Source organism: Notothenia coriiceps, unplaced genomic scaffold (genome assembly GCF_000735185.1).
Source record: "Notothenia coriiceps isolate Sejong01 unplaced genomic scaffold, NC01 NC01_scaffold00027532, whole genome shotgun sequence".
Lineage (NCBI taxonomy): Eukaryota > Metazoa > Chordata > Actinopteri > Perciformes > Nototheniidae > Notothenia > Notothenia coriiceps.
The window spans coordinates 409641-420716 of record NW_011360233.1 but is presented as its reverse complement, the minus strand read 5'-3'; the positions used below and the strand labels follow the sequence as shown (position 1 = coordinate 420716).

Genomic DNA, 11076 nt, shown 5'->3' with positions numbered 1-11076 from the left:
ACAACGATGGCTCTGACAGGATGCACCGTAACAAGTCACAAGTCAAATACTATGTTGTGTACTACTTTATTACAATGCCTCATCATTTGTAATGATGATATGTTGTGGTTATATGTGTTTGTACAGTAAATATATCTAACAATGATAAATGAAATGAATTAAAAATATTTTTCAACTGGAATGTAGAGAGGTAGAAATGTAAAGTAGCATAACATCATACAGTTAATAATTGTACTTGAATAGTTGCTGAGATTTCCGCTGATACTAACACAAGGCATGTTGCATCTTCAATAATATCCTCTTGTATCTTCTAAAAGTGCACTAGGATAATAATTTTTGAATGGGGTAAGTAATATAATATACGATAAGATAGTTAACAAGTCTATTAAATGACCGCATAATAATTTAATGTGGAGTTGTGCAGTGGTTTTGTATATAATATTGTGCATGCTCCAGCGTGTTATCTAAGCTCTGATATGATGCTGAGGCTGACTGAGTTACTATCTCACTTTGTGCAACGGCGAAACTGTTTGCACAGCAAGCAGATCTCATGGCTCCTCCCCCTGTGCAGGCTGTTTAATTCCCGTGAGGTGATGCCCTGCTTGCAAGTAACTTAATAAAGCTGTTGGATTCAATCCCGGGGCACAATGTGTGGATCATGTTCATCTGACAGACCTGCTCTCTTCTCCAATCCTGCTCTCACACAGCCTGCTGCTTTTCTGTAAGTACTAGAGGGTCACACAGCCGTTTCAACTTTCAGATGTGATCAAGGGAAAGATGTCTCGGCTGCTTGAATAACTCACCAGGACTTATGACAGAGTACACAGCACACACATACAGGACAGAGAGAGTGGGAACAAATTGCATTGGGTGAGTTTTAGCCTTTTGACCTGGGAAAACAAATAACTAAAGATATCAAACTTTTTTGCCTTGGAGGTATGCTGATATTTCATTGTTTTAAACAATTATCTGAATGTACATTAACCGAGCAGATGCACAAATGTATGCTAATGACGTTCTCCTTATCCTTGATAGTGAAAAATAATCCATCCTCGTTAAAGTTCAATGATTGACAGCAATTAAACAGTGTATGCTTTGACTGTAAGTGCGATCATTTGCCCCTGTACACAATGTTTAAAGAATGCTTTGTATGGCATTTTGTGATGGAAAGTCACTGGCTTATATATCTCAAGTGGAGTTATACATGTTGTGCCCAGAGGCATGCTGATAGGGTTCAGTACATTTCCAGCCAAATGCACACACCAGGAATACATAAGTAGGTTAATCATTTTGCTCATTATTCTTTTCGCCAGGAGGTTCCTGTCCTGGTGTAACTGTCAGAGCATAATGGTGGCATTTAAAGGGATCTGGACCAAGGACTTCTGGAGGGCTGTGTCTGGAGAATACCTGGCCACTCTCATCTTTGTCCTTCTCGGTCTGGGCTCCACCATTAATTGGGCTGCAGGGGAGGAGAAGCCTCCCCCGGCTGACCTAGTCCTTATCTCCCTGTGCTTTGGCCTGAGCATCGCCACTATGGTGCAATGTTTTGGTCATATAAGTGGCGGACACATTAACCCTGCGGTCACAGCAGCGATGGTTGTTACTAGAAAGCTGAGCCTGGCCAAGGCGTTATTCTATGTGCTGGCTCAGTGCCTCGGGGGTGTCACAGGAGCTGCGATCCTCTACCTAGTCACACCTGCTGCTGTCAGAGGGTCCTTCGGTGTGACCTCGGTAAGAACCTGACCATTTCTATTTGTGTGTATAACTTTACAGTTAAAGTTCATGAGGTAAATGTTCTGTTTCCAAGGTGAACCCCAACATCTCATTGGGACACGCTCTTCTTGTGGAGCTCCTAATCACATTCGAACTGGTCTTCACTGTGTTCGCCACCTGTGACCCTAAACGCTCTGACCTCGGAGGCTCTGCTAGCCTTTCCATTGGCTTTGCTGTAGCTATCGGTCACTTATTTGCAGTAAGTACCTTCCAGTCAGTCAGATAAGATATCTTGAACGAGGTAAGAAAGAAAGGTGAATATTTCTACTGTTGCAGTGATTGTTATAGAAGTTCATATTTGGCCTCTTACCCTATTGTTATGTTCGACAATTCTTATACCTCCAGCATCTAAATTACATAGAAACCCTGAAGTACTTACCCAAAATGTATATTCCTACAATTATATTAAAACCTACAATACACCAAACTTAGACATTTTATGCAACCACATCTACTATCAGCTGACACATCCTGTGCTCCAAATCCTGGAACAATGATTCAAAGATTCATCTGAAAACAAATTCATCACACCACTTTAAAGAATACAAGACTAGTTACAAGTGCAAGCCTCTTTAGCATGCTGAAAGCTGGAAAAAGATGCTTCTTGAGAAAGAGCAGGCGCATCAAAGCATCTCTTCTTCTTTGTGTGATATTGTACGCTTCTCGCTGATTCACACCCACGTGCACATCTTTATTGGAGGCTGCCATCGCATAGCAACCAATCTCTGGGGGCTCCCTGAACCCTGCAGAGCAAATGAATGCACAGGGAAATAGATGTTATCTCTTGCACTGCTCTACGGATTTCTCCCCGGGTCTGTTTAGCAAATACATATATACATACATACAGAATACTGTCCTGTGTTGCATATATTTTGCAGTATTAGACATGTTCTGTAAATCAAAGTAGCACAGCATCATACCTAAAAAAATATCTGATAATGTTATGTTATGATGTTTGATCAATTGCACTTAAACCAATGCTGTTATGTGTCTTCTAGATCCCTTTGACAGGAGCCAGCATGAACCCTGCTCGATCTTTCGCGCCTGCACTGGTCACTCTTAACTTTGAGAACCACTGGGTAAGAGATACTTGCTTAAAAGGATTATATTTCGTCCAGTAGTCTGCATGGCGAAATGTACCCAGATAGTGTCTGCGTAAGTTCGGCTTGCCATTTATTCAATGTAGTACTCAAGTATAATATATCAGTTCACTGATAATTTTATGTCATGGTAACATGTCAAAATGTTCTTAAATGATTGAGAGTAGAACATGATGATGACCTGCAGAGAGTAAGCTCTACAGTAGGCTAACAATTTTGAAACCTGGTAAGGTCGCATTTCCAGCACCATTGCCAGGACAGTAAAAACAGCTGTCACCTAAAAATATAATCAAAGAATGGTATTACACTTATATCACCGAATGCAAAGAGAAAATCTGGAAAAAATGGAACATATGGCCCTTTAATATTTGACTTCACCTAATGAAGAAAGTGCCAACAAATCTCACAAACTTACAGCATTTTCATCCTCCAGCTACATAATGAGATGTCACTGAAAGAGGTGTAAAATAGCATTAGCGCTGAATTTTTGTATCCTGGCAATTATTTCCACTGAGCTATTTGCAGACAACATGGTGTCAATGATGTGTGTGTGTGTGTGTGTGTGTGTGTGTGTGTGTGTGTGTGTGTGTGTGTGTGTGTGTGTGTGTGTGTGTGTGTGTGTGTGTGTGTGGTGTGTGCTTGGGTTTAACACTGGCAGTAACTGTCACTGTGGCTGGTATCATATTCAGAAGTGTCCTTTCTTGGAGGCAAATGCAGGAAGCTGCAGATACTGATCTACCTGCTTCTTATGCAGGTTGACCCTGTTTTTCCAAATCTGTAGCGTACCGAAGGCAGTTTTAATAGCGATACCAGTGCCGCTTTTTATAGATTTTAATAAATCATCTCCCATGGGTAGAAATTTAACAGCTGGCTAATTGAGGTGTTTGTTATTGCAGGTGTACTGGGTGGGACCCATACTGGGTGCCATACTTGCTGCTGGCCTGTATGAGTACCTGTACTGCCCTGACCCTGAGACGAAGAAGAGGCTGAAGCAGGTCTTCCAGAAGGACCCGTCAGGAATATACAGGGAGGTGGAGACAGAGGACATTGCCATCAAGCCGGAATCTATCCACACTATTGATCTGGAGAAATCTGAGAAAAAGGATCCTTTCCTGAACTCAACGGGAGAAGTGCTGTCTTCAGTATGACTATCACGTGCACTGGAAATGGAGACCAATCTTTAGAGCACAATGACAATCAAACTTTGGAGGATCCATCTTGAGCTTGTCCCCCTACAAAGCAGAAAATAATTTCTGTCAATGAGGCCTTACAGCAAGTCTAAATGATTCTCATTGTCATAAAACGAATATGATGTTATGGCTCAATCCCACAAACATCTAAAAACTGTTCAATACTCCTCCTGAAGCCCTCCTTTAATGATTTTTTTTGTAGCTGTGTTGGCATGTGGCGAACATTGAACGCTGCAGAAAGACGGTCCGCAATACATTGTGGAAGACAAATATGTGTGAGGTCAACCAATTATGTGGGGTCATCACGCTGAATTGGAGATGTGAAGAAGAAAATGCAGGCTTGTTATTTTTGAATTAGTGTCACATTTGTTCCATGTACTTTATATTTAATAACAGGAGAGCATTTTCTTCTAATCATTAAGCACATTACAGGTCCTAAGCAACCAGGGTTTTTTATTACATTGCTCTCTATTTTCAGTGCATTAGTCAGGGAAAAAAGTAGTGCATGGACATAGAAACACTTTTTGATGTTTATTATGATTATTGATAAATGATCATTTTATTTTTTCAATATCGTAAGAAATGTGATTGTTAGCTGTTGTTATTGTATAGACCTAGATTATCTTCCTTTAGCACATTTCACATTTCATATTTCACTTTATTTCAAACACAAGTTTTAACTTGTTATTGAGATGTTTGTCTGATGTCTTTATGATTTTGCATTTAGCTAGGTTCTTGTTTTAAGCTCACACACTTGAATTGCTAGAATACGTAAAATATCTTAACTAGTATTAATAAAGTTCCTTTTGTTTATCTCCTCATCATATCATTTGATCACTTTTGGGGTTATGTAAACAGGATAGTTGTAGAAATACATCTTCCTTACAATCAAAAATAAATCTAGTGGCCATCCCCAAAAGGCTTTTCACCTGAGCTACTTGTTGCTGATCGTAGGAGCTGGGCACTGGGGAGCGGAAATGTTCAGATCAATGATGGATTGGCTCATCTACCTTAGATGATGTCTCCCTATGGCCAGATAAATGTCCAGGATGTGTGATCCTTGTGAGTTAAGTCTCTGAGAATAGCTTCATGTAATCTCATTCCATCAGCAGATAGCACAGGAAATGATACCACTTTGTGATCTGAAATAGAAGCAATCTGTTTTGTCTGAGGTTTATTTCCTTTTCTGAAAGAACAGGTGCAATTCAATTTATTTTTCTGTAATGTAGAGGAAATGATCAGCTTCACTGACCCTACTGCATCAACTGGTGTTGTCTACATGCTGCAACTATATTGGGTTTTCGAGGCCACAACGCCAGTACATTTCAGATACTGAATCAAAATGGTTTTTCCTCCTACATTGACTCACTTCCCCTATTTCACCTTTCTCCCTATGTAAGTGCAGTCTTTTTGTGTGACAACAGCATCACCTACTGGCCACAGTGTGAACCACCTGCTCTGGAATAATGTTCCTATTTGTATTTCTCCAGGGGAGGGCACCCAAGAGCCTTGGATGTACAGGTCTCACTGCAACCATGGGAAGACATAAATCAGTTGTATTCTTAAGTCTTAAGCCACATTTCATTTGAAATTGTCAACGTTTTTTTATTCAGAACTACACAGAAATTATACGTATATAACATTACATGTTAGACGCTTTTATCCAAAGCCACTAACATACTCAATACTGTGGACAATCCCGACAGGAGCAATTTGGGGTGAAGTGTCTTGCCCAGGGACACGCTGACTGCAGTGGGGTTTGAACCTGTGACCCCTTGATTCGAACACCAACGCTCAACCCACTGCACCACACGCCTCCCTAACATTACCCCAGTACTTCAATTGAAGCCCAAACTCATAGTGAAATAGTTTTTTAACTCAACCTTGGACATATTAGAAATGTTGACCCTTTTTTTACTTGAAATGGATCCTGACTGTTTTTCACAGATTTAACTCTTGAATAATAGTGGTGTGAGATTGTTTCTGTTAACACATTCTGTTCTTCACGGCCTACTGGGGTTCAAAATGGACATCACTATGTTTCTACGCAGCACTTTCCTTTACCTGCAGGCAGGCTACTTATATCGCTCAAGGCTTCAGTGGCTCAAGGCCAACAACCTCTCAGCTCCCTTTAATCATCTTTATAGCCCAAATAAATGAGTACGTAAATCTGATGCTTCATGCATTAACTATTTCCTCTTGGGACAGAGGATGGTGAATGGGCTCACTCTGTTTTGATTTATTAGCCTTTGCTCATCTGAAGATTAAAATAAGGGAAGGCAGGTGAGGAGAGCAGTCCCTGTTGGATTTGAAATTAGGTTTTGTTATGAATGTCATATTAGTGACTGAGAATACAAATATTTGTATGCGTCTGTGTTCATACGGAGATAGACATTGGTGAAATTCCATGTAATGCATTTTCATATTCTTGCATAAACGAGCAAAGTGCCAATCATATCCTAAAATGTTATGAGAAAAATGTCCTCTCTGTGACAAATGTCCAAAGGCTTGCTGCAGACATGTCAATTAGGACAAGGCAAATAAAATGTGACAGCAAATGATAGACCATCACTTTTTTAAGCTGTCCGTTTGTTAACATTGTGGCTTATCAGTGAGAGGTTGAGCAGAAAACTTATAATCCATGGACAGCCTTCACAGTTGCTGCCTCCATAATTCATAAATCTACATTCACAGTCATTGCAAATACCAACAATGCCTATATGATGGGATTATTGTTATGACTTGGGTTTCATTTGCACATCTTACAGATGCCAGCAAAGTATATCTTGAAGTGCATCTCATGCTTATCTAACTAACAGCAGATTTCTTGTGACTTGAACATTCAGATTTTCAATTCCCAGCATACAACAGAAGGGGTAAAAGATAAAACACACACCTTAAAGATCATTAGCAATTAATATTTGGGGATTCATGAAGAAAAACAGCGTTAAACACTTGTTTAATAATTCATACTATAAACAAGAAAGTCTCCCACTTCCTTAATAATTTAGACGTAAGCTAATGTTGATTTATTCAGGAAGGTCTCTGCCACCAGCACCGCCTGCAGTGCCCAAATTTGAATTAAAGTAGGACAGTAGCAGGCGAGTCTGTAATAACATTTGTATAATTTTATTATTGCTCTGGGCTCAGTTCATTTCCTCCTCCAGTAGCTGCGTGAAATTGTTTGATTCTGGAAACTGCCTTGAGTCTGCGGCTCTGGGGTTGGAGGGTGGTACAGGAACAGGAAGGCATGCGACACTCTCTCTCTCTGTCTGATGCTGTCAGACACGTAAACACACACACACACACACACACACACACACACACACACACACACACACACACACACACACACACACACACACACACACACAGAGAAAGAGAGATAAATAACTTTGTTATTCTTGGTTTTGTAATACTATTACATTGCTCACTTAATAACTCAAGCTGTCTCGAGAATATGATTGATATTCTCACTCACCTTGTCACTTATGATAAATATTTCACTGCATTTATGCAAGATAGCTAGAAAGTGGAATAACTCATTCATTACATTATCAAATTATATAAATATGAGAGTTTGTGTTTATGTCTTTTTCCAGTAGGGATATTGTCATTTCTTGTTAATATTAGTGAAAGAAAGTCACTTCGAAACAGCTCGTAAAGAAGCTGATATGATACAATTCCAGCTTTTTGTAACTTTACTACTAAGACATATTTCATTTAGCTCAGGCCCACGAGGAAATATTAAACTTCATCATCATTTGTAAGTTTGCTAAACTATCAATTCTTATTTCAAGTTTGTGGTGTTCCTCTATTGTACCGTGATTTTGTTCACCAATGATAGGACTATCATTTCCAAAATTGTAATTTGCCAAACTCTGATTACTCTAACACAAACAATCAAGTTTGGAAGGTATTAGCTCATGTAACACACACCTGAGACCCCGGTGGCTTTGACTCAGGAGGGGCGGGTGGATAAGCTCTGATTGGTTTCCTCGGGGCCTCCTTCCAACTTCCCACCCGCACACATTCCCTCACTCCTCCTCCCCCCTTCAATTCCTTTATGCAGAGAAGCCCAAACTGCAGTTTGATGAAACACATTTGTTTGACTTAACTCTTGCCTCGCCATCACAGCTAAATCTCGAAGGCCTGTCGGTGTAATGTGGCCCAACAGCAATTGGGTTAATGAGAGGATATATGTACAAGTGTGGGACTTGACCGGAGGAGCTGTTTTCCATTTGAGTTTGGTCTGCTCGTGTTATTAGGGAAACCTTTATTATTGTTGCCCTCTAGTGGGAACCATATAATAGGATTACATTTTATTAGAGCCTCCCAGCATTACCCAAGCAGCCCCCTCCTCTTGTCTCTCTTCACCTCATGGTAGTGTCACCGACTTCTCTGTCCACTGTGGGTGGGACCGGTGCTGAATTCGGGGCTGAAAGGTAAATCAAAGAAAGGGGATGTAAGTAATCCCAAACAAAGGGCATCCCCATCTTTTTCTAAGTTACAGAAAGAAGTGACTTTTCAGTACAACATCTTGATTTCTTTTGTAAAAAAAAAAGAAACTATTTCATGAGCACAATGGACTCTGACGGGTGTGCCTTGCTTGCTCTGTAAGTGGTAATAACCCCATTGTAAGAGTGAGTCAGAGACATGTACATGCACAGCTCCACAGAGTTTGCATATAACAAGCATGAACAAAGACACAAGTGCACAGTATACCGTTTGCTAAAATTAACAAAGGAGCTCCTCTGTCATAAAATGATTACCATTATTAATGTGTAGCCTTTAAATGACAGGCTTGATTGTATGGGCTCCATTGGAGTCATTCTCTAGAGCTCCATTTCATTGTGCCAAAGATAATGTTTGATGAATAGTTCTGGCCTAAAATTGTGCAACCCTGCAGGGCATATTGAGTCAGGCTCGGGAGCAGCTTCAGCACTATACATCCCACTCCCTTACATAACCACAGGCCATTAGAGGGGTGTGGCGAGTATAGACGCAGTTGTTAACATGGACTGAGGTGGAACCAACATCTCTCTTAGCCCATGCTGACTACTCTGTGAGAAAAAGGAAGGCTGATGTCTATCCGTATATGCCATGGTTATTCACACTTTAACACTAGAAATGTAAGGTCATAGATCAAATAATTATCTATTCTTCTAGCTGTTAAAATGCATAACTAGATATCAGAACATCTAGACCATTTTATTGTTAAATTGATAATGATGAAACAGGTGCTTATTTTACTGTTGAAATTGTGTCATATTCAAACTTTGAAACTAAAGTTTTGCTTATCTGCAGCCACCTTGGTAAATTGTACAAGTTCATTTTAAATGCTAAAATGCAGTGTAATTGTAGAACAAGTAAAGAAGAGTCAAAACTCAGTTGTGTCTGACTGTGTCTCGGTTGTGACACCAACATAATAAGAGTTCAATAGCAAAAACAGATACACATCATTCTTATTTCTTGAATGAACCAACACCAGTTTGATTGATAATGCCTGGATTAAACAGTCAAAAAAACATGAAGTACATTAAAGAGATTTCTATTTTTGCAAATATATACTGATATATTTCATGTTTGCTAACATTAGCCACCATAAGCTACAGATCATACCAAACCAAGTTAGGCTGTAGCTGGAAATAGTGCAGTGAGTTGGGAACGTTTTAGGAACTTTTTATTTATAAGAGCAATATTATGTTACATATTCTTGCTTCAAGTGTTTAAAATATGACAAAAAATATAGATCACCAAACTAACTAGCTTTTGTTGTGTCCGTTCCAAAATTCCCTTAAGCAGAATAGGTTTTCCAGAGCTTCTCTCTCATGTGTATGCATTAATATCCCTATGATGTCATTCCGGCAAGGCAGTTTCTGTTTGGGGAAAACTCACATCTGTAACCAATCTGGATAATTTGTCCACCAAAATATGGCGCAGCCAGCCAGAGCTCGTCTGCTGTTGCAGTTAGGTCTTGATCTAAGGAAAAAGTGTCGCTTCCAGAGCAGCTTTAGAACAATTGCTTTGTTTTTTGGTATCAACCACCACATGTTCAAAGATCTCCACTGGTTAGCTTCAAAAACATCTGATGCATATTTTGAATACTAAAGTTAAAGTATCCCATTATGAATGGACTCCATTTGTGTGGAAAATGGATAACGCATGGGATTTTAAGGCCTGGGGCGTTCTCCGTTCACTACAGTTTGTCAGACTAATGGCATAAAAATGTGTGTGTGTGCGTGTGTGTGTGTGGGATGATAGTTGAGGCTTGGTGTATCATGCGCCAGCCAGTAACCTCAGGGGCACATAACTTCATTTGTAACACTTTAATCCTGTGTTGGTTTTCCTCTGGGACATGCAGGTCAAAAAGTGGAAAGTTTAATGGTTCTTGGATAGAATGAGCAAGGGATAGCTGGCCTTCGATCAAAAGCGATTCTGTTTATCATCCACAAAGATGCTGTGAGAGGGAAAATCTTTTGATGAAAAGAACTGGAAAATGTTTTTGTTTGTATACTTGCATCCATCAGTTACTGGTTCCTTGACGTGGTTTTGTCGTTCCAATGCTGCCTAAACTTGAGAACAAGCTTGGATTCAGTTTTCTGTCTGGCTGAACATTAAAGCACACAGAATGTTAGTAAATATTTATGTCAAATGAAATTACTTTCTTTTCTGTTTTTTCCTGCTTTTAAAGTTGGGTTCAAATTTCAAAATTGATTTGCTCAAAGAGCTGCAGTTGAAAAAGTCTCAACAGTAGGGGGCGCACGAGCAGGTATTTCATCCTTATTTCACTGTGTATGAAGAGGATAACTGTTGAAAATGTAAATAAATGTCGAGTCCAGATGTGCACGGAGTAACACTGTTGACTCAGACAGAATAATTATGCATGTTCCCATGGAGGAATTTTACAAAGGACTGACATTAAAAATGTGCTTCCTTTGCTGACTGCATTCGCCAAGTAAATCTGAAAGCCTCAGAAGTGCCTCAATCTTCCTGAAATCATGCATGGTTGA

General features: G+C 39.8%; 1 protein-coding gene across 2 annotated transcripts; it reads left to right on the top strand.

The window, feature by feature from the left end:
- The first annotated feature begins 616 nt into the window (after nt 1-616).
- Nucleotides 617-5735, top strand: LOC104957666 (aquaporin-4). 2 transcript variants are annotated; one of them, XM_010785321.1, is made up of 5 exons: nt 617-721; nt 1314-1731; nt 1808-1972; nt 2772-2852; nt 3770-5735. In XM_010785321.1, the coding sequence occupies exons 1-5, from the start codon at nt 648-650 to the stop codon at nt 4019-4021; spliced, it is 990 nt and encodes a 329-aa protein (XP_010783623.1). In that variant the 5' UTR covers nt 617-647; the 3' UTR covers nt 4022-5735. The 2 variants fall into 2 exon arrangements, with proteins under 2 accessions (XP_010783623.1, XP_010783624.1); XM_010785322.1 differs by lacking the exon at nt 617-721 and adding an exon at nt 743-870.
- The last annotated feature ends 5341 nt before the right edge of the window (nt 5736-11076 follow it).

What these genes read in the sequence shown, in the direction of transcription:
- LOC104957666 (XM_010785321.1), top strand. Translation starts at nt 648, where the DNA reads ATGTGTGGATCATGTTCATCTGACAGACCTGCTCTCTTCTCCAATCCT. An exon ending in ACACAGCCTGCTGCTTTTCT is followed by an intron (nt 722 to 1,313) that starts GTAAGTACTAGA and finishes TCTTTTCGCCAG; the next exon opens with GAGGTTCCTGTCCTGGTGTA. An exon ending in CTATCGGTCACTTATTTGCA is followed by an intron (nt 1,973 to 2,771) that starts GTAAGTACCTTC and finishes TGTGTCTTCTAG; the next exon opens with ATCCCTTTGACAGGAGCCAG.